Here is a 23,716-nt window from a genome sequence, read left to right on the forward strand (position 1 = left end):
CTGTCGCAGAGGGGCGGCTTTGAGGCAGGACCAAATTCTAATTAATGCAGTGTTTTTTAAGAGTGTTTATAATGAGAGCAACTTGTATTTAGGTTACCCTCAGTTTGAAAGTACCATGGTCTTCTTCCTCTGTATGCGTGTTTGAGGACAGGGGGAAATTAAACCACACTTTGATGTCCGCTGTTGCAGCGGAGGTATGTTTGAAGCCAAAATTTCAACCCACCGACAACAGGGGAGAGCCACAGATCTCGACCGGCCTCGCCACTGGATCAAAAGGCCTCTTGATCCAGCTTGTGCTCCACATAATGGTGCTATCTTATGTAGCCCTACAGTTATAGCTCCAATCCTTTTAGAGTGTTTTTCTCGCCGTGAATATCAATCTGGTCCGACGACCATGCACCCCAAGCAGCAGACCGAGCTTGTACAGCTTTCTCCTCCCTAGGTGTCACCACTTCTCCTTTTATGAAACGGATAACCTTAAAGTAAGAACCACTTTTTTTTTTGGTTGTTTTTTTTTTTTTTTTTAGGGGGAGACATCAGATACAACATTTAAGTGGGCCATCTCAAATACACTCTTGAAGTGATAAATTAGTCATTTGCGACTATAAAGCGGAGCTCAGATCAATATGCACTAAGGAATGCTGCAATTTAAAGACCTGAGTCTTAGAGGATTTACTTTATCCAGTGCTTTCAATTTTTTTATTGACGAACCTGACTATTGAATTACACAGGCTTTCAGGAGATAGTCTGAGCTTCTGACCCCCTTCTCTCCATGGCCTTTTATCTGAGAAGCTGAACATAGAAGCGAGCGATACCCATGGCCCAGAACCACTGTGAATTTTGTCCTTATTTGCATGGAGGAATGCACACACAAAAAGCGACAATTATACTTGTGCTGTTCTTTACCTTATGCCTTATACCTTATTCTTACCTTACCCTAGTTAACTGCCTTTACATTGTAAAAAAGCAATGACCTTGTTTCTCATCAGAAATGTATGCGTTGCCAAGTGACATTCCCCTCTGTAATTCACAAGTTTTTGCTCCATGTGACCTGTCAAGGCATGAATAGGTGTCTGGCCTAGTCAATTAAGTCATCTTTGTATTATTTTATTATGTTGGTATTTAAGTTTATTGAAATTTAAACACAAAGCACAGGCAGACTGATTCTGAGTCCATGTACAGTAACATCTTTTTACGTCCTATTGTTCTAGACATGCATAGTTAACAAAGAGGCGCATCATCAAAGGTACTCTGAGCTGTGCGGGGCTTCAGCCTTGCGAGCAAAACTAAAAACCTCAATGAGTTTCCATTTTTCAGTGCTTATTTGACATGACCTGGCACGACAGGTTAAAACGTGTCAGCAGCGTTCTAACCTTTGATGCCTTACCTCTGCTTTTAGAGCTGGAAGTTGCACGTTTAAGTACAGACGGAAACCTGGCCGACCTAAGATTCCCTCAGACCGACGGTCACGGAAACTCCATCCGGTTGTCGGCAAGCACATTGAGGCAGCACGGGAAAAACGGTAAGTTGCCCCAGTCGTTAATGACTGCTCTTACTAGTCGCTCTATACTCTGAGTTCATACTGCAGGATTCACAAGATGTACTGTATATGGAAGATGAAATATATCATACTTTAGTAAAATGTGGCCTATATCTATGTGTCTTTTAGTCTTTGGTTTTGTTCATTTAGAGCGTGTATGGCTTTCTTGAAACAACTCTATGAATGAGCTCACATGCACCAGTGCACAAATATAATTGCATATGTGTCTCAAACATGTTATTTTCGATCCTCAGAAGAGGTTGGCAACTGCATTCTTTCCATCTGAAGCATGAATGCTGGGCTCAGCATGGGGTCTCTTTCGAAAGCAATGCTTGAAAGATGTATGAAACGTTCAAGAGCAAATTGTGCTTTTGTAGGAACAGATAAAAATCATTATTTGCTTTCAGTGAATTAGAATGTGTTAACAGTTTCAAATTCGAAATGTTTTACTGTTGAGGTATGGGATCCGAGTAAACACTCAGATCTGAGTGGCTAAAGTATACCATTAATTTTAAAGTATACAAGAGTGTGACTAGAGAGTGCTTTAACCTTTCTTATCTGCCAGGAATATAGCCAGCTGTTACTATGTAGATCAGACAAAAAGCTTTGTTAAAAGTGACTATAGGAGCTGACAGCCAGAAAATTCAGGACATTCAAGTAAGAGCACCGTAGCACTCTTACTTGATTTATGTTATGACAGTCCTTTTCAAGGCACACTGCTTTTCAATGGTATTTCAATGGTATGGCACCACAGGCATGTGCCAATGTAATTTCAGACAAAAAATACTGAAATGCGCGGCAGGTCAGCAGGGAGAGTTGCTGAGGATTCGAACATTCTTTCAAGGATGACTTGAAAACCAGCAAACAGGTTTTAGTCAGACTTGAGGGAAAACGAAATCTCGGTGACACTTTGAGACAATCTTGGTCTATTTGATCCATAGGCTGTGAAGAAATCATACCTATTACAGCTTTAAGATAGAAACCATCAACAGTATTTATAGTGTTTCCACAGCTTTGCTGTGATGTAACTTTAGATTCTTTTGCTGTTCATTTTCCCATATATCCCTGACCAACATAAGATATTAGAATGTGTTTCAAGGATATGAAAGATTGTGTTTAACAGTAAAAGAAAACTTTTTTGAAGAAGAAGAACCTAACCACACAGGGCTGGCTTGTCATTTATTATTGGTAGTCATTTGTTCTCCTTCTGTTCCCAGGAGAGATACGGATTGCCTTCGTTTTGTACAAACACCTGGGAGCCTACCTGTCCACTGAGAATGCCAGCATGAAGCTGGGGAGTGAGGCTATGTCCACCAACTACTCTGTCATTGTCAACTCTCCTGTCATTACCGCTGCTATAAACAAGGAGAGCAGCAAAGTCTACTTATCTGACCCTGTCATCTTTACCGTCAAGCACCTGCAGGTACTGTACCTGGAGATCTGCCCCTTATTCCTTTCCCAAAGTTTTCTTCGCTTATGTAGGCTTTCAAGCCAGAATGGCCAAAAGCCTATTGTTGCTGTACCACTTTCAAGACAGAATAGCCTGAATTGGATCGCTGTGTGATTGGAAGTTATGTGATCACTTGTGTGTATTTGCCTGAGTGTTTGCCTGCCAGCCTGCCTGTGGACACGATAATGGAGGGAAAGTGATGAACAGCTATAGATGGTGTTCAGTGAAACAGGCTTGTAGACTGCTTTGACCCTGCTGAAGCGTGGCAGCGCTTTACACTACATACTATACGGAGTACCATTTTACCACTTGATGGATTTTGAAACCTTTTTGTGTTTTACCAGAAGACGATCTATGTAAAAATCTCTGGTTTAGAAACAAAGCTAGGTAAAATAAATGCCTGTGTTGTTTTCTTCTCAAAGCAAGAAAAGCCATCAGCATGTCAATGTATGTCAGTCAGCTCAGTCAAAATCATTCTGTACTGCAGCTTCTGACAGCAAATGTCAAAACAGGTTGTGTACACTTTTATGCATTGATAAAAAAGGGTTTCCAGCAGGTTTTTCTTCAGGATAAAGGTGTATGCATACTCTCTCATTATCTGTGTTGTTTTTGCCTTTAATACAATAACTATGCAGTCACAAAGAAGTGGTGGTTGCCATGATGGTAATGTTCCTTTGAGACAATTCAGACAACTTCAAAATAAATAGCATGATATACAGCTACGACTTCACAGATATTAGAAGACCTATGAGAGAGAAATTTAATGGCACCAAGGAAGGGAATCAAATTGAACGCAAACGATTTCCTGAAGATTATGGGGTTTGAATCTGAACGTAAGGATGATAGAAGAGATATTTGAGAAGTGTAGGGAGGGTCTTAAATGAGGGCCACAATTTCAGAATATAATCCTCAATTCTTTTTCTTAGTATTATCATTAACAATACTGAAATGAACAAGGAGATGAAGAAAATTGCTGTATGAAATTTTCATTTTAAAGGGTGCGGAACTGTGCCCTGGTTATTATTCGGCGTGTCTCCCCTCACAGCAGTCAGAAGAAAACTTCAACCCGAACTGCTCCTTCTGGAGTTACTCCAAACGGACGATGACGGGATACTGGTCCACCCAGGACTGCCGCTTGCTGGGCACCAACCGGACGCACACCACCTGCTCCTGCACACACCTCACCAACTTCGCTGTGCTAATGGCCCATGTGGAGGTGAAGGTGAGCGAATACTCATTCTCCCGTTGGTTGTACTTGAGAATATCCTTCCCAATTAACACACATGCTGCATCAGAGGTGGAGACACTTGCGAGTCTCACTCTCTTCTCTGCTTTGATGTTAATGAGTGACAGTCAAATAGATGATCTTTAGAACTGCAGTATTTCAAATGAATTGAGACTAATGCCCAAATTCTGTTGAGCTACAATGTGCCTTTCCTATAATTCCCAAGTAAAAATTCAATAAAGTTGCACGTTATTCATAAAAAATAAAGACATTGCGCAAGTATTGACAAAAACGAACATTTAAACATGCTACTGATGTTTAAGACAAAAGTGCATTGCAGGTAGCTGGAGAGGAGGTCTGGGTAAGCTTCGCACAACCTAAAAAATATTTTCCTCAATGCAAAAGCAGTGATGCGTAATGCAAAACAATGAATGAGAGCTTCTCCATGAGTAGCACCTTCGTGCTTTGCGGTAGTCTCGGTGGAGGATGATTGATGCCGTTACTTGGCAGATTTCACTGAAATGTTTCCCAAATGGGTAGCTTGCGTCCTGCAGAACGCTGATGAGAAACTCTCCGAAAAGCGAGGTGTTTCTCAAAGAGACAATTTGCTCTGGATCTCAGCTCCCATTCATCGCATTCGAAAATTCCCCGGACAACCCCCCTCCTTCCCGCTGATTGTTATTCACAACAAAAACAAGGGACTAGGGATGAAACAGTGTCTCTTCCCGTGGCCCGTTAAGAACAACCGCATTTTATCTGTGGAACCAAGACGATGTGAATACTAAGCGCCAAAGATGATGCGTGCCTTGGCGTGTGACCAAACAGTAGACTTGTCTGACTATTCAGAACGACGCATCCTATTCAACTGGTTGCTCGACAGTTTCTAATATGAAAGCAGATGAATTCATAAATATTCATTTGGAGAAAATAATGAATTCAGAGTCGTTGACATTCAAAATGATGATTGACAGGGACAGTTCATTTTTTCAGGGATGCTGATGATATGAACCTAAATAATTCTCAATATCATTATTAACTTTTCCATTATCTATGTTTTTTTTTTTATTTGTTTCACATGATTGTGAAATTGATGGCGGCTAATTGCCTGTCCTTCCATTAGCATTCAAATATCAGCATGTAGTTATATCACCATTTAGAGTACGAGAATATCTCATCATTTTAGAGCTATCGACCTATTAACTTTCAGATCAGGTTAGTGCGAGATCGTTTAAAGGGAGGAGAGGCGGTTATTTAGATAATAAGAATGCTACTCTTAATTCTGTAAGCGCTGTACGCTACCCCCGCAGACTGGTTCTTTTTATTTGCTCAGCCTTTTTATTACCTTTCAAATTTCTGAAGACAGCTTGAGGGATGTTCGGCTGAAATAGAAGATGTGAAAATCCCCACAGAGCAGGGGAGAGGCCTACTTTGTGTTGAACCATGTGGAAAGCCCTGTTTTCACAGCTGGCCCTCCCTTGACAGCAGGGGCTCAGGCCCGTGGCTGGCGACAGTCACTTGCATTACTCTGCCGTGGGACGATTTGAAGGCCTCCTGACACTCTGGTCCCAACAGTGGAGAGGTAGCACTCCATAATGCCTGTCCCAATTGGCTCATGTTCACACACCACTGCTACCTCTATGGGAACAAATGGAGCTGCCTGCTGCCAAGATGCTACACGACTCATACCATTTTTTTTTGATGTAAGAAAATACATTGAATAGCACACACAATGAATAGAACAAATGAGGGCATTTTATGCATAAATACATTTAATGCAACACAAACATGCATCAATGCCTTTCCCTGTTTTCTCCTCTCTCATTTGCCTACACAACACAACTACCAGATGCACTGGGGAGCAAAAATGAGAGCTACAGAGAGCTGAGTGGTCACATATGTTTTTGCGGTTACAGAAATACCCACACTGCACTTCAGCACTGTTATTCCACATCATCTTCACCTTCACCATTTCAGTCAATGCAGCAATACATGAACATGCCAGTTTTTTTAATAAAGTATTCAGGAGCGGTGATGAATTACCTTTGGGTTGAGGGCTTGATTTTAGGATTTTGATTAAAATTACATAAGTGTGATATGATGAATCGCATCAGATTAAATTAAATATGATGAACTGCTTCAAATGCTCTTTTATTAGGATGGAACCATATTTATGGCTTTACAAAGTAAATGTATACATGTGATCATACTCGGTTAGCCAGATGCAGTGTTCTTGCTGCTGGGGAGAAGGCAGCAGGAAGATGAAGTGATTTATGAATGTGAATAAAATGGATTATACTTTAGTCTGAGCTGAAAGGAACTATGAGCGTATTACTCCAGTACATGTAAGTAACCCCGATATAAGATCAAGCAATTAAGTTCCAGGAAACAATTTTGTACATAACTGTATATGTTCGATATCCTACTTTTTGAGAGCAAAACAAAATAATGAGATGGCAGGCAATTTTCTTTCAACTGCTTTCACCTCATCAATCACAGAAATGAGGCCTTGAACTTGAGTTGCACCCAAATTTAACGAATAAAATGCAAAGGGTAAAAATCTTGTATTTGGAGACCGCAGTGAACATGGTTTTTATCAACTGTGATTCTCTGTCCACAAGCACCGATCCCCTAAGGAATTAATTATGTTTCCACTTAATTACTGCCTTTTCATTTTATTTGTCGCTGAAGGTAAATTTATCACTTGAATCTTCACCAAATAAAAGGTTTCCATCATTGAAATTAGCAAATATGGAGAGGGCATATTGAAGGTCAACTTGTATTGGTCAGAAGAACTAAAGTAACTTTAGTGCACCGTGGAATCAGATGTACCTTACATCTCCTTATGATATTTTACTAATAACTCATGTGGAACTTGTGACTATAGTGAGGATACTGTTTTGTACATATTTGTCCAGATACCACTAATGATATTGGTAGACATTCTACATGATTAAAATGTTGTTGATCACACTTTTTAAATGTAATATTACAATATTATTTAAGTTAATTTATCATATTGAATAAATATTGAATAATAATTTTATGAATTTTATGTTTTAATTTTATGATTTTTTGTGGAATTGAATCCACACACAAAATGTGCTGTAATACTTGTTGACATTGACAGTCAAGTTTTTTTTTTTATTCCTTGTAACTAGCTAAGTGTTTCTGTACAAAATGTAGCATTTTGTATTGTCATAAATTTTCCTGCATTGTTTTCAGATGTTTATAAAATAGAAACATTTTCCTCTCTCTCTTTCCAACTTTTCCCTCCATCTTCTCTTAAACGTGAAGAGGTTTATCTCTTGTGAAGGAAAACTCCTTGAGCAATAGTTGAGAAGATCAAAACAGCATCCTGTTTGCCTGGTTTAAATACTGCCACACTGAAGAAGCATCAAATTGGAATTCAAGCTTCCAGGCATTCTCAGCTGATAACCGATATACAGGAAGCTGATCATTATCTCCAGAAACCACACTGGACTTTGAACTAAAAAGTGGAGAAAATGTGCCTTAGCTTTGTAAGAAGACTATGAATAAAATGTTCGCTTAAAATATTCTGTTTTCACCATAGAAAGTTTTGAGAATAGTGTGAGCATTGTCTATGTTTTATGCATATTTCCTGAAACATATGCGTAAATATGCAGCTACACGTGTGTTTGACGTGGGCCCCAGGCTTTGACAGACGTCCCCATCGCGTGCACCCACAGAACATCTGGAGTGAGATGGTAAATGATTTCCTCCTCTTTTAGAAGTCTGCCTTCACTGATGTGGGTCACTTTGTTTGGGTCTAACGAGGATCCTCCATCGACGGGACCTGGAACATAACCCAGAGGGCACAAAAACTTTGTGTCCCCTTCCCATAGCACAATAAGTCACTGTGCGACCTCTGACTGTGACTCTGTGCTGTTCGCCGCACAGCTGGTGGCAGCTGGTGTCTGTAGAAGCTTCCCCCCCCGATGCTGGGAGCGATTAGGTGAGGGGTCACATGCTTCTGCAGTGCAGAATGTGACACAATTTTCATCCTTCCCTCTTCGGCCCGTTTTTACTGGCAGCGTTCTGTCTTTGAGTCATCGGCTGAACAGAATAAGCTTAACTTTAGGGGGTTTCAGTACTGGGTCCTGCTGCATATTGTCTATTTTCAGACTGTTTTAGATTTGTTATTCAGAGTAGTACAGAAGCTGAAAAGGCTTTTCAGTCGTTAATGCATCATTGTAATAATCAGCTTGGCTTTGGCGAAGGCTGAGATGTGTCTCCAGAGAACAGGACTTTCGTATCGGTGCGCTGCAATATGGGGCAGATTCTCCAGCATCCTGCTTTGAAGGGTAAAATATGTGAAAATTAAGTGGAGCAATATGCTGACTGGTATCAAGCACTTGCTGTCAAATAAGCAACTCAGACAGAGTTGCTCCTAAGCCAAAACGCAGGAGGTGTCATTACCAAGTGTGTGGAGCGAATGAGCTGAAATCGAGAGTCTCCCGGAGAGCACGGTAAGCCTATCGCTCCACCATCTAGGGAGTCCGCCTGTCGAGGTGGATTAGCATGTTCTTATTTGCAGGCGGGTCAACGTTTTGACGTAATCCGATCTAAAGTTTAACATGTGGCCGGTTTACAAGTCGGCCAATCATTCCGATGGAGTCCCCAAAGAAGCGAGGGGGTCTGCTTTTGGTTTTACTACTTCTAAATTCAAACCCCTTTAAAAATTTGAAACCCATTCAAAACCCATCGTTAAAATTATGCTCCAACTACCAGAAACAGTTCTTGAACAGAGGATCTGGTTGAAAGAGTGAGTGAGTGAGTAAGTGAGTGAGTGAGTGAGTGAGAAAGAATGTTTATCCAGTTCTAGCCAAACCATGCTGGTCATTCATACATCGGAGACGTGGTATACAGTACTGTCCTTGGATGTTGTATGTAGATACTACAATTGATCAAGGACCACCAAGTGTCCCCAGACAAGAGCATATGTACAATTAAGTAGTTCAGCATCACAGTGCATTATATGCTCCCCTGAATAGCCCTGTAATTATCCCTTAGAGTTATTAAGCTTTCCAGATTTGTGGAATTCGTTGCCCTACATCTGTCAGTTACACATGGTGTGCTTTTTCCTTATACTGTGTATACATTGGAATGGGTTTCTGAAACCATAGCATGGTGGTCTGTAACTGACTTGCATGGTATACTGCCTCTTTCTGTTGCATTTCCACCATGTCAGTGATTGGTTGCGGTTTCTCAATTGCTTTCAATTTCTTTCAGGGGATTCTGAACAAAAGTTCATGTGCTATAAGTGTGTCCCACAGGAAAATAGGGTTGATTTGAAGAATGAATCAGAAGCTATGGTATCAGAAAAAGCACAGCAATTGGATATAAATGACACAAAACACAGAATTCACTGGCATAAATCCAATATTTTTAGAAATGTCAAACACAGCAAATTGCACAAGGACATTGGTATGGAATTCTACCATGTCAAGAGCTATGTTGAGAAAGGTACATTTACCAGTGCATCATAAATAAGCGATGAACTTTTGAATTTGTACAGCCTCTTTATGGCTGTGCTCTTTTCATAATGGGTTCCTTCTGCTATGCTAACAGACTTATTGCCCTCTTTCTCTTTCCTTTTTGTGAAAAAAGAAAACATTTGTATTGGAGAGAAGCTGAGAGACTTTTTGTACTTTTTGTATATTTTAACACCCATGAGAGGGAACACCTTGGGACCCAGTGAGGACAAGTTTATAACCACACTGAGTGATCATATTCCACATTTCCAACAATAACGCTTGGGGGACACACGTATGGATTAAGTGAGAACATTATAGACCCAAACACATTACAACTCTGAAAGAAAGATGAAAACATTCACAAGTAGAAAGGCTCAATAGGAAAATGCATGACCTGCCCCACCACAAAAGCATGTACACACACAAGCCAGCAAAAAAAACAAAAAATGAATGATTTGATATGTTTATACCTGGCAGACTTCCTATTCTACTTGTTTTTGTTTAATTTGAATCTCATTTAAATCAAGAGGTTGAGCACAAAATGAAAAAAAAAAATATGAAGAACACAGTGGAACAACATGTCCATGTCTGCGCTGTGGGACACAATGATCCTAAGCCACAGAAAGTGATTTTTTAACCAAAACTCTGTCTAAAGCATTGGCCAGCCTAAAAAAAATAAAATAAGACTCAAAGCTCCTTAGCCTCTGATGCGGGGGCCTTGGGGCCAGTGGCCTCAAAGAGGTCATGGATGGCGGTGCGCCAGCAATCATCTACCCCCCCGACCCCCCCCCCCCCCCCCCCCCCCCCCCCCCCCCCCGGTGGTACGCAGGAGCGACTCCGCAGTAAATCCATCAGTGGGACGGAAGCGTGGACCGGGCTTAAGGTGCGGCGGTGATGGATGGCGCCGATAAAGGTGCCCAGTGCGCTGTGGCGCTCCGGCAAATGCGCTGCCGCGATGCAGATCGCGGGCGACTCTCTCGCACTTGCAGATGGGAGAGAGAGAGAGCCCCGCACCCCGCGGTGTGCCGCGCGTGACGCCTCATCAGCCAAACACATCAGAGAGAGCCCGGCGGTAAGCGTTGCGCCGGCATGGGTAATTAACCACGCGGACACAGACGGGAAGCCGCGCCTTTGCTTTGCCGGCTTTTGTAGCGACACGAGCTTCCTTCACAAAGATCTGAGCGTCATTCCACGAGGCCCTTTGTTCAATATGGCAGATCATTACATTGCATTAATAACTGGCTCAGCAAGTGACCTTTTTCGGGACAAACCAATGAGCTAACATTTTTTGCTAGTGTTTTTGACAGATTTTGCCTCACCCTCAATATAAAAAGCTGAATCTTCTGACTGCCTTTAAAAAGTTAGATTGAGAGCCTCTGTACAAGTTTTTTTTTTTGATAGATATACACGACCATCCAATTTAAAGTAAATAAAAATGATGTAAAGAGAGACAGGAAAGACTAGCATGTAAACAGAGCTTTAATTATACAATATAATGCAGAGCAAGATGCGTTATCTATAATTCATGTTCTCTCTCCTGAAACTCACTTTAGTGGGAAAAAAGCACATATTTTTCTGCATTAAACATTCTTTGAAAGGATGCATGATTCCTCTTTGTAATTTTAAAAACAATGTGCTCTTGCACCGATTCTGTGAGATAAGAGCAGTTGTATGAATTTTAATGGGTGCAACAACAGATAGGTTGACAAAACAGAGTCATTGCATGAATGTCGCCCAAAATCTGCTCGGTTTAAGGAATAACTGACAAAGGTATTCATTATTACAGCAAGTAAGTAAATAAGTCTCTTTGTATTCTCGAGTACTATGCCTTTTTATGCTTTTGTCCAATCATAAATGATGGTTTATTTAAAAAGAGGGTGTATATGTCACAGTCGCCCATGCAAACGCTTCTGAATCTGTCTAGCTGCAGGCAAAATATTTGCATTAGTTTTGGGGGGGCAGTGAGACAGGGGGCAAATGCTCAGCTCCAGCTTCTGAACATGTTTAAGGTAATACAGTTAGTAGAGTATATTATCAGATTAAGAGGACTCGATATAATGGCATGTTTCAGGAAAGGCGTCCGCATTTTCTCGGTCGCTAGTTGGAGCTTCCCCACGACATTTTCAGCATTCTCGGGGGAGTTATGCGTTGCACATCATACTGTGTGTCAAGGTATGAGAAGGTCACCTGCAAGAAAAATTGTATTATCAAATAAAAAAAGAATGTAACTGGCCATTTGCCCTTGATCCTTTTTTTTTTACTTTCCTTTCAGTGAAGCCAGCTGTATAAGAATCCACAATTTAGGAGACTTACCATGCACAAGGTGGTTTTAACCTCTAACAATTTTTTTTGTTTGTTTGTTTGTGACCTACATTATGTTGCATTTTAGAATGCTACGAATGAAAACATTGTAAATGACGCAGGATAAAGAACTCTCTTCTATTTATTAGTCAAAGTGAAGGAGCAGACATGAAGCGAGCAGATTCATTAACCTGGGTCATTTGGGTCACGAGGGCACACCATACGTGCGAGTGCTCCATGATGTTTCCTCGCTCCGTGATGTGTGATGGTAGCTGTGTAAGAGACAGCGTCCTCCACTGCCTGCCCTTTCTGTCTCTCGCCCATGCTGTGCGGATTGCGAGCTCGGCGCGGGATTTAATTATTTTTACTTGTCACATTTAATGGAGCTGACTCCACTGTTCATTAAGGTTAGCAGTAAATCTACTTTAATTATAACCGTAAAAAAAAAAAAAAAATGCAGCGTCTCGGCTGCTGTAAGTACACCAATATTTATTGTTTGCGTTCCGTTTCTTTCAGAGGGAGCAACTGCCAACGGTGGCCCCTGTACGAGAGACATCATTAACAATAAGCAGTGTAAATGTTGATGAATGGCAGCCGCCGCCCGCCAATACCCGAGCGTCACAGCCTTGTGTTCGTTAGCACGTCGCACTACTCATTCGGACAGCGTAGAGGTCCTAGCCCCCCAGTCACTTCTTACAAGAGTGGTGATTCTGGTATTGATCACATGACAAATGGGCCCCTTATGACGCGGTCGGCCTCCTTTCTGCCTCCCATCCTCCCCACGCAGAATGCTGACCCTGTCCACGACCTGCTGCTGGACGTCATCACCTGGGTGGGCATCCTGCTGTCCCTGGTCTGCCTGCTCATCTGCATCTTCACCTTCTGCTTCTTCCGCGGCCTCCAGAGCGACCGCAACACCATCCACAAGAACCTGTGCATCAGCCTCTTCGTCGCCGAGTCGCTCTTCCTTGTCGGGATAAACCGTGCCGATCAGCCGGTAAGTCAGAATGGCGTACTGTGTAACTGTTTTTTTTTTTTTTCGCTGTTTATTAGTTGTCTTTAACTGAGTATGGAATGATTTAGATTTTGATTTTGTGTGTCCCTAAAATGATTAATCCACTGTGCGATCTTGAGGCAGTTGCATACTATCTGACTGAATGTATCTGCTCTTGAATGACCTTTGTGGCAGATGTCTAATATGCATTATAGCTTATTTACCTCTGTTTCTCAACCAGAAAATGTTTTTAGTGTCAGAACTCAGTGTCCTCTTTTTCACATCTTACAAAATACTGAAACTGAAGAATGTAAATAAGATGTGTCTCAAGTTTTAAGTGTATCAATTAGTATTTCTAGACCAATTTAATTCAAGGGCACCAGAGCGCTGTAAATATCCCATCCAATGACAGAGTGCTATTTGTCGCATTATAGATATAAGGTTATTTAGAGTAGCAACAACTTTCTTTAATGTAGAAATGTTTTCAGTGGATCATTGAATCATAAGCTGGATGTGTTGTTCTAAGAGGTCTCAGCTCTTACATGGTTCAGTTCAGTGGCTCAATATGTGGTTGTTTGCAAATGTGAGCATATTGTCACTTATTTGTGCTCAACCCCTTTTTCATGACTACATGATTGTATTGCATACTGATGAAAAATGTATTTAATGTATATAAGAAGTTGGATTTCATATCAGATTTCATGTTTGTGCAAAATAGTTCATCACTGATATAGTCTCCTCATGTCATGAAGAGATAAAGGGCTGTTTCAGACCTGGGAGGAGAATCGTTGACTTTCTGATTACAAGCCAAGTTTCTTAACTACTACTACCCACACCTGTTCTGTAATAAAAATATACAGCAGGTGGAAACTAAGACACATGTAGAACATACACATTTCTCATTTTACTCAGCAGGGATATATGTAGGCATGGCCAGTTTTATTACAGGTTTATCTTCAACATTTTTCTTAACCTCAAAGCTGGGGAGTCTGACTCCACCACTGTGGCATGCATTTTAAAAAAGGCATGGTAAGGCTGGTAAAATAGTCAAAAGATCAAAGACAACTCACAACACAGAGCCAGCATTTCCACCATTGGCCTAACATTGGTGGAACAGGAAGCACAGGAAAAGAACAGAGACTGTGAAATCTGGTATTCAAGCACAGGGGACGGTGGTTAAGATGCGTGATCCTGACCAGAAAGAATTACAGCAGTGGCACCTGTTTTTTGGGTTTTTATCAACAGGCGTGTACTCACTTACCTTTCATACTCTGCTGACATATTTTACACTGTGGAGTTTCACAAAATAGAGAGAAGTGTATTGCCTCCCCCTGAGTCTGCCTAACCCAAACAAGCGAAAAGGAGTGTGACTAAAGAACAGCTTGTGCTGAACTGCGACGTGCTGTGCGTGTGTCGTCCTCAGATCGCCTGCGCCGTCTTTGCCGCGCTCCTCCACTTCTTCTTCCTGGCTGCCTTCACCTGGATGTTCCTGGAGGGGGTGCAGCTCTACATCATGCTGGTGGAGGTGTTCGAGAGCGAGCACTCCCGCCGGAGGTACTTCTACCTGGTGGGCTATGGCGTTCCCGCGCTCATCGTGGCTGTGTCGGCGGCCGTGGACTACCGGAGCTACGGGACGGACCGAGTGTGAGTGTCCCACCGCCCCATGTCTCGTTTGCTTCACAGTCCTAGTGCCTGATTTTGATGTCCGCCACACTCACCACACTGACATGGATTCAGCCAAAAAAGGAAACTTGTAGTACTTTGTCAACATTTAGGTCGTGTTCCCCCATATAAATCTCTATTAGTGATACAGTTAATTATTTTTATTTCTGCAGACATTTTTGGCTTTATTTGTTTCCTTCGCAATTTACCATTACAACCATTGTCTAGGGCATCTTTAAAAAGCTTAATAAGTTATCATTTTATCATTATAAAATGATTCAGAAGTACACGTGCAATTTAAATTTAGCATCTCACACAAACATATACCAGGAGTGGCCCAACCAGGATGTGAGCATGCATTCTTCTGCTCTAAAGTCCAGATTTGTAAACAGTCTACAATCCACTATGCTGTTGCCTGGACTTTCATTTTAAAATGAAATCAGATTCAAAGTTAAAGATACAGTCAGTTTTTTGGGCAAAAAGGCGTATGTGAGGGCCAGTGAGATCCTCAATATGGTATTTTTCACATATAGTGTTGGATAGATCTGGATAATGAGCACTCTGTCTCTATGGTTCTGGGCTTTTCTCAAACTGATGGCTTGATTGGTTACTGTCCTCAACTTTCAGACAATCAGTTTTTCACGGTTTTGAGACATTTTACCTCCATTGCAACGAATTTCGCTTTGCTCTTATTCAGGTTGTATGGGGGGGGGGGCGAAATTCTCTCTGATTGGGCAAAATCGGAGTGAATCCGGTGAAGCAAGCGAGATTGAGATGAGATGAGAGATGAGGTGGCAAATCCCCAACTTTATGCAAATGAGAACCACGTGAGAACCAATCAGTTCAATGTGTTTGGTACGTGATGTTCTCTGGAGAGGCGGGAGTAAAAAAAAAGTCTGACCAAGATGGTGGAGGCTAAAGGCTACATGTAGAATGAAAACATGTATATAATTAAAAGATGTATGGGCAATCATTTGTGTCGACATCAACATGGGTTGTTATTTACATGTTACATGAACTTAGGCGGGGCCAGAGCAGTAGAAAAAACTCTCTCAATGTCTCTTTGGGGGAAACAGACCCCGCTTGCTACAATAGCTAGCTAGCTGGCTTGCTGGCTACAATAGCTTGCTAGTTAGCTAGCTTACCAGCCGGCTATGTCACCGCACCACAGCTACACTTGCTACTAACAGGATAGCCAAACTTGTTTGCTGTTTTCGAGATCATACCCCCAGAGTGAAAAGTCGTAGGGCGAAATTCGCAAGGTGTTTCACTGTGTGGAAGCCTAGCGTTAGTATTCAAAGTAAACAAAGACTTAAGGTTTTTCAGACAGGATTTTTTGCAGGTTTCACAAAGAGTAAAAGATCCTTATTTTCAAAATCCTTGAAATAAATGTCATCTCAACAATATCCCAGTTTATATTCTGACTTTGAGAAAGCACTTTGGGGACTGCAATATATAACACAACTAATTTCAAAAGCATTTCAGTCTGCTCTAAAAACAATGGAAACAGGTGATCAACAATATCCCAGCTGTCAGTTCATGCTTGGTGGTGTAATGATGTGTGCAACAATACTTTGAACATTTTTTTCTGTGAAGTCTCAGTCAATAAACAGCAAGCAAATGTCATGCATCTGTTTTTCCACACAAGTTACTTTGTGGAAGTAATACCCTGCATTTTCAGCAATACACTTTTAAAGCTGTTAGAGACAAAGATGTTTCATCTGTTAGTGGTTTCAAGCAATATATAGCAATATATATATACACAATATATCTTGTTTCTTGGTTGTGCCCCCCCCCCCCCCCCAAAAAAAAACAAAAAAGAAAAAGGAGATATATTAGGCAATGTGTGATCAAGTGTGATCAAGTTGTTTTGAGAAGATTAAGTGACATCTGTCAGTACATCAAGGCACCATCGTGTGAATGACCCTGAGTTAAAATGGTTTCAGACGTTTCACAACTATGGGAAGGTGTTGAGAAATGGAACAGGTGGTATGGGGTGTAACAGGGTACGGCAGCTAGGTATAGCACATCCCACAACCCTAAATTTAGGCCACAGTCAGTGAGAAACAGGGACAATGAATCATCTCTACCAAAGGAAAAAAAGGAATGATCCACTTACCCATGGTTAGAATTTTAAAATGAATAGAAGATGGATGAATGATGTCTTTTTAAGGAACTATGATGCAGCCCTGTGTAAGCATTTTAACACTAACCTATGTATTATGTTTGATTGCTGGTTTAATATTTGATTGTTTAGGATAACCTCAAAAATGAGTTACATGGTATGCGTGTGGACTGTGGACTATGTAAATACTGTGTATTAATTATGATTTAAATTGAAGTGAGTACTTCTAATACAGTTCACTACGCTTAAAGAGGGTGCAACACAACAGGAGAATATTTCACTTTTCAGCTTTGGATTGGATGTTTCCCCTGAGAAGGCAGTTATACGATAAATTATGTTCGTTGTTAAAATCCAAATTTCCAAACATGAATAATTATGTGTCAGTGAAGTACATACCCCTGAAGAGACTAATAAAGATTCAACCAAAAAGCCCCTTAATGATATGCTTATGATAATTGTTTTTTGTGCTTAATTTGCAAATAATTTATCTGTATACTTTTAATAAATTCTTTTCGAAAAGCCATCTGAATTAAGGTCCTGAATGTGCCTGATTTGTAGTAATGACAACATTTAGCATGACCCTAAATATAATGGAAGCACAAATACTGTTGCTAACCAGTGCTTAAATGTGGTTTTCTGTCTAATTTGGCAATTGCCATCAAAGACAACGTAGACAAAAATGCCTCTCTTTCCAATCTGCATATCATTAAAGTGAAGCTTGGCAGGACATCATCATGAAATGTCTGATAAAATTGATCATCTGGCCATGTCTTGGACTCAGCAGGTGCAGAGAAAATAAAAGCTTATGATGTGAGGAAGGTGAGGGTTATAAATATGACCACTGTGTTTTTAATAGTAGGTTTTCAAGATAATGACATGAAAACCATTATGGGATAAACTGTGATCAACATATTGCTTTGTGCTCTCAAAATGGTGCTTGTTGTGGTAAAAACAGACGGTCATATTGATTATTCTATAATACAAAAGTGAGACTACTCAGGCTGAGTCACACCTGCTATGATGATTGTGAACAAGCAGATAAACTCATTTAAAGTCAAGCAATATATAGTCACTACTAGTGGTGATACGAAGATGCTCTGTGCTGTTCTTGCAGCGTGTGCATTGTTTAAAGGGATGGAAGAATGATGACTGGTACGGCTGAGATTGCAGAGATTTATATGTCCCGTTGTCTATGAGAATCCTCATTTACTGAGGTCAAGCTAGTATGCAGCAATGTCAATTTTACAGAGAACTGATATTGCCAATTCCCACCATTCAAGACCAAGACCATTCAAAACCTACTATCACAGCTGAACATCTTTAAGGGGACAATGCCAAATGTAACTGTGCCTTCTAATCTTGAATCTCTACCTCTTGAAGAATAAAGGTAAGTTTTGCAGTGACAAAAATCAGCACATCAGACTTGAATCTCAAAATTGAAATTGAGGCTCTCAAAAATGACTTCTGCTTGAGACGAGTGACTCCATTTCCCTCTTTGTGCGTGATTATTGCAGATATGAAGTCAGCTCCTGCCAGCAATTATTTCTCAGCATGTGTACTCATTTGTAGTATTTTCTCTGACTTTCTGGTAGCCTCTATTAGCTTCACCGGTGTGTCAGAGGTGTTAGGCACGGGTGTTGTTATTCTGACGTGACGAATATCCATACTGTGAAGAAAATCTGTGTTTTAACACGACTGAAGAGTCAATTACCTCCCTTTTTCTCCCACGCCTCGTCTCAATTCATTCCTCTACCTCTGCACTAATGGAGAGTGAAAAAGTGATATGAAGTCGGTGTGTGTCAATGAGATGTGTGCAAAAATAGGTATTTTCACAAATGCGGAACTGTGCGTCAAGGGGTAAGTATGTTGGAAGTGTCATCGCACAAAAAAAAAAAATTAACCTTTCAAAAAATTCTTTTTAATGATAACTGGAGCACAACCCTACATATCTGAAATGAGTTGAAATTACTGCCTAGAAGGCACGTGCAAAGAAGATAGGCAGGGCTGACGGTATTAAGATTCATCTCTGTCTCTCAGTGAAAAACATGTAGAGCCCATAATGTAATGCATAATTATTAAATTGTATTAAAAAATACATAATTATGTTGCAGTTCAAAGTATCAGTAAATAATAATAATAATAATAGTAATAATAATAATAATTTTATTCCTTTTTTCAACCTTGGGTGCTAAAAACACACTCATAGTTTTGAGGTAACAATTTGGTGGCATATTATATTGAGGTTGCCGTTAGTATCAGTATCAATAACACATTGTTAGCATATATTAATGTTATTGTCATGAATTGTTTTGCAGTGTCTCTCCTAAAGAAGACACTGTTCACCCTAAACTGTAGCCATTGTAAATGAATGACCTTCTAACATCTTTCAAAGCGGGAGTGGTGTTGAAGATGGTTATAGATGTTGTTTTTTATGTTAAAGGCTATTATAAAAGTTCTGGTTTCTCTGCCGTCTGTGTATCAAAGGGGCTGATATTTTCTGTATCTCTTTTATATGTGTGAGAGATTTATATCCCCAAGTGTGGTTGAATTCTGTTTGCTCAAGTCTTAGTTATCAGTGAAATCTAGAAGAGTGTTGAATGGCGTTATTTCATTTTATTTGGATCACCTTCATATTTGTTTCTGTCCATTAACTCCATTAACTTTGGACATTTCTGAACAATTGAGGTTACTAACTTTTTTGGCCTAGCATTTTTGGCCTCAAAGAAAGTAGAATCCATTCAACAGATGGCTACATCTGCTCATAATAACCACAGAATGACAACAAAACAAGATTAAACTTCACCCCACAGAAGAAGGCAGAGATGGCGATGGCTATGGGCTGAATGAGAGAATGTCTGAATCTTTTTCATCCTTATCCCACTGACCTCCCAAGTGGTGAGTGCATTTTGTTTGAAAGGAAGACACAGCACCAGACAGTTTCATTTTGAAAAGCACTGTGTGTGTTGGAAAGCCTTGTCAAGTAAGAGTACTTGAATTTTCCTTCTTTTGTTAAGTCTTCTGGTCACTTAAAACCAGGTTGTTTGCCAAGGATAAAGCACAGAGCACTCTAGTATTCTCTGAGGGGACAGGTACATGCAGTGGATGTATTTCTCAACCTGAAATGTTGTTGTTGAAATGCAAAATGAGGCAAGGTCTCACGTTTACCTCCATATATTCAGAATCCAGTAGAAATACAAGGAATTAATGAAAATAAAAACAAATACATACAGATTTAAAATACAGAAAATGTTCAATAAAGAAGGAGTATAGTTAATACTGTGTCACCTCAATTTTGTCTCTCTGTCACCCTAAATGGCAGCCGAGTAGGACAATAAGTTTCCTGAGGCAAAAGATGGAGGTCTGTTTAATGTGCTGGAAATGAAATTATTAATAATTTAGCTATAGGCCATGAATCAACTTCATTGATGGGATTCCAATGCATTCCAATGCAGCGCCTGTGACATTGGCATGAATAGTGAGCTGTTAATCCCGTACATTGAAATCTCCTGCACAACAAATAATTTAGCTACATGTTTCTGTGGCTGAAGACAGGCTTAAAATGACAATCTTTTCGCCTCTGAAATGACATTACCATATGATTAAGTCAAAAATATGAATAAACAGATACAACTGGCTGTTTGTGTGTGCATGTATGTCAGTGTGTATGTATATGTGCTCAGCATTTATAGACATGGAATGTGTAAGAATATTGCAAGAATGCTGTCTTTTTTTCTACTCCTTTGCCTCCAAGAGGTAATTATCTCACACTGCCAATAGTGCTTTCGAAGATTGGGGGCCCATAATTTAGCATTTAAATGAACAAGCCATGTAATATTTCCCCACCCTCGGTGGAATGTTTCGAAGCATCCATTACTCTCTGTCAGACTCCCCTGTGCTGATGCGTATCCCTGATGCAGTGTTCGAAATCCCTCTCATCCCCTCCCTGCGTTTCCCTTTCAGATGCTGGCTCCGGCTGGACACCTACTTCATCTGGAGCTTCATCGGTCCGGCCACCTTGATAATCATGGTAAGCAGCCCCCGAACTAACCCCGCCCATGTTTCGGGGGCGGGGTGAGAGCTATCCATCGAGTGTCCCCGCCGCTCTGCCTTCCCATTCCCCGTGCCCCGGCGGTGCAGCGGCTGTCCTCTGGCCGTTCGTCACCCGAGAGCACGCTCCGCGCCGGGCCCCTCACTGGTTTAATGAACAGCTGAAAGAACATCTTATTCTCACTGCAGGGTGAGCGCTCCTTAGTATTCAAGAGCAAAGTCATCTGCTCTGAGATTGAGATTGATTTCAGAGCGCCCCTACAATGAACCAGCATACACGTTCAGGCGCGGTAAAAATATAATCTCTGCGCTCTAAGACATGGAAATTGCATTTCATAAGCAGAGTTTTTTGGTCATTATAAAGGTAGCTGTGAAGACAGTGCTTGTCCTTATTTTTTTTAAACAACATGAGCACAAACATACACCCACACACAGAAGCTCACATATGTGAAGTTAGATATATGTATGATCTAATATGCCATCTGAGATCTATGATAACAGTTGTGTGTGCTCATGTATTTTATACAGGCAACTGAAATTCATTGAGTGTGACTTTTTTGTCATTTTGAAATTGAGATGTCAGAGGGGCCTTTCTACTCAGTATTAGTAAAAATAGATAAACAGCAGTGGAGGAGGAAGCAGAGGAAGCAGTGAAGGGCAGTCCAGTCCCCAGTGAAGACGTGAGACAGTGGGGTGGTGGAAATAAATGGCCTGAGCAGGACATTGCTCTAATTAGCTGAATGTCACAAGCATACTTATGATCCCTATTCCTGACAAAATGTCAAAAACACCATCGGTGGTAGTGTCACCAGCAGAGTAATAATAGGGATGGGAGAAGGAGGCCTCATTAACCCCAAATGGGTGGAGCTATTATGTGTTATTGATTACTCACTGATTTGAATGAGTCGTGTTGTTTTGACGTTTGATGTTTTCTTTTTTTTCAGTAATTGAAAGCACATGGCAGCTCCTTGAAGACTTACTCTTCCATTTCTAGATTATAGTGATGAAAGGAGCTTTAGAGGGTACACAAAACATGAATATGTCACAAAAAACCTTTTATATTTTCTAGATAACTTTTCAAACACAAAAAAATCTTGTTGAACAATGAATATTACAGCAACCGTAGGTATGGCTTTTACCCGTAAGCGGTTAAGATTTCAAACTTACCTGCTTTTATGTGACATAAAGGTAATACTGTGTGTAAGCATAAGGCCAGTGGCAAGAAACTACGTACTGCTAAACTTAGCATCGGGTACACAGAATCATTAAAGTTCAGCTCAGAATTCACCATACAGGTGTGTTTTTTCTAAACTATAGATTCTGAAAATGTGAAGGTTGTGGAAATGATGAGATGCTGCTGTCTGTGTTTAGGTGCCAACCTTTCGTGATTCATGCTGCCTGTTTTTAATCCATGGCCGCACTTTTAAAGAATCCATTTTCTCCCTTTGTCTGGAAGGAAAGACACATAAAATCCCAGCTGATGTCGTCGAATGCCTTCACAATGAATAAAAATGGAATTCATTTGAAAAAAATGGGACCTCAAAGATTTCCCTTGTTGTGTGTTTCAGCTCAACGTGATTTTCCTGGGGATTGCACTTTACAAAATGTTCCATCACACGGCCATTCTCAAACCCGACTCGGGCTGCCTGGACAACATAAAGTAAGCATTTTACTTGGCTTTCTGTTCATGTTTTTGCTAATTTGTTTATTTGGCTTCATAAAAAAAGCATGGCATTTTGAATTAAATGCTAACAAGTGTGAATGAAATGCAAACAAACTCTAACGGGTATAAATTCAGCGCTGCCAAAAAATGATTTCCCTGCGCTGGAAGTGTCGGCTTCCTTGCCCATTTAATTTCTTTAATGGCCGCCCACTCCCGCTCATGAAACGCCACCAGAAGCCTCTGTTCCGGACAACATTTGGCAGCGCTCGCTCCGTCTTAGTTAGAACAGAGGCGTCCCTCCGCTAGCGGGTTGCTTAGGGTAGTCATTTTAACTGCAGTGTTCAAAGCACCTCCCCCACACTTAAGATTCCAAAATCACCACTCGCAGTGCAAATGTACTCATTAATATCTGTGTCCAAAATGTCAGTATTCTGAGACAAAATCAAGTGAAGTTAATAAAACTTCCAAACACTGGAACTGTGCATTGATTTTTTTTTTAGTTCAACAAATAAAAAAACAGTGTAAGTGATGTGGTGTACCACAGTGTAATTATGGCTTGTTTCCTTGTTAAATTTATTTGCCTCGGAGATTTGAGGTGAATATTTGTATGGGAAAGAAGCTGGAAAGTAATGTCTTGGTGCGTGAAGAAATGGAACAGACACATTTTTCAATGTTTATTGCAAGTGGGTTGAACAGTTGTAAGTATTAATTTTCTGTTTTTAGAAGAATTGAGTGACCATGTATTTCTCTTGTAAGCTCTGGATCTGGCAATTTTTCACTCAATATCAACAATATAAATGTTTTCACACTCCAAGAAAATCAAAGACAGTAATTTGAACCCTGCAGGTCTAACTGAAGAACACTGGCAGGCAATTTAGGGGTATGGAATGATTTCATTGTTTCATTTCATAGACTCGTACTCGTTAGTCCCACTCTTCTAGGTTTCACTCGTTAGATACATGAATAAAGGTAGTCCTGGTGTAACTATGTTCTTTAGTTGTACATTTGTGTACTTATTATTTTTCAAGTTGGACAGGTTGTTAGTTAATTATAATTATAGTTGGACAGTTGTTCAGTTCATTATAATACCGCATTGCATTTATGCAGCAGTGTCGGGGTAGAGGATAGGGAATTGTGCATTTGTACAATTGTAAACAGAGGGTTACAGGGTTGAATACGAGTTGATGCATTACAGTTTCCCCTTTGAGGAAGAT

At 40.6% G+C, this 23,716-nt stretch overlaps 1 protein-coding gene across 5 annotated transcripts in view; it reads left to right on the plus strand.

The window, feature by feature from the left end:
• adgrl3.1 (adhesion G protein-coupled receptor L3.1) overlaps positions 1-23,716 on the plus strand; it is a 208,470-nt gene that overhangs the window by 161,746 nt on the left and 23,008 nt on the right. For all 5 annotated transcript variants that reach the window (XM_036516462.1, XM_036516463.1, XM_036516464.1 and 2 more), the window contains exons 13-19: positions 1,400-1,522; positions 2,758-2,963; positions 4,036-4,212; positions 12,799-13,008; positions 14,429-14,649; positions 20,753-20,819; positions 22,408-22,499. In XM_036516462.1, coding sequence (XP_036372355.1) covers positions 1,400-1,522; positions 2,758-2,963; positions 4,036-4,212; positions 12,799-13,008; positions 14,429-14,649; positions 20,753-20,819; positions 22,408-22,499 — 1,096 coding nt within the window. The remainder of the gene's footprint in view (positions 1-1,399; positions 1,523-2,757; positions 2,964-4,035; positions 4,213-12,798; positions 13,009-14,428; positions 14,650-20,752; positions 20,820-22,407; positions 22,500-23,716) is intronic.

This window comes from Megalops cyprinoides, chromosome 22 (genome assembly GCF_013368585.1).
Source record: "Megalops cyprinoides isolate fMegCyp1 chromosome 22, fMegCyp1.pri, whole genome shotgun sequence".
NCBI lineage: Eukaryota > Metazoa > Chordata > Actinopteri > Elopiformes > Megalopidae > Megalops > Megalops cyprinoides.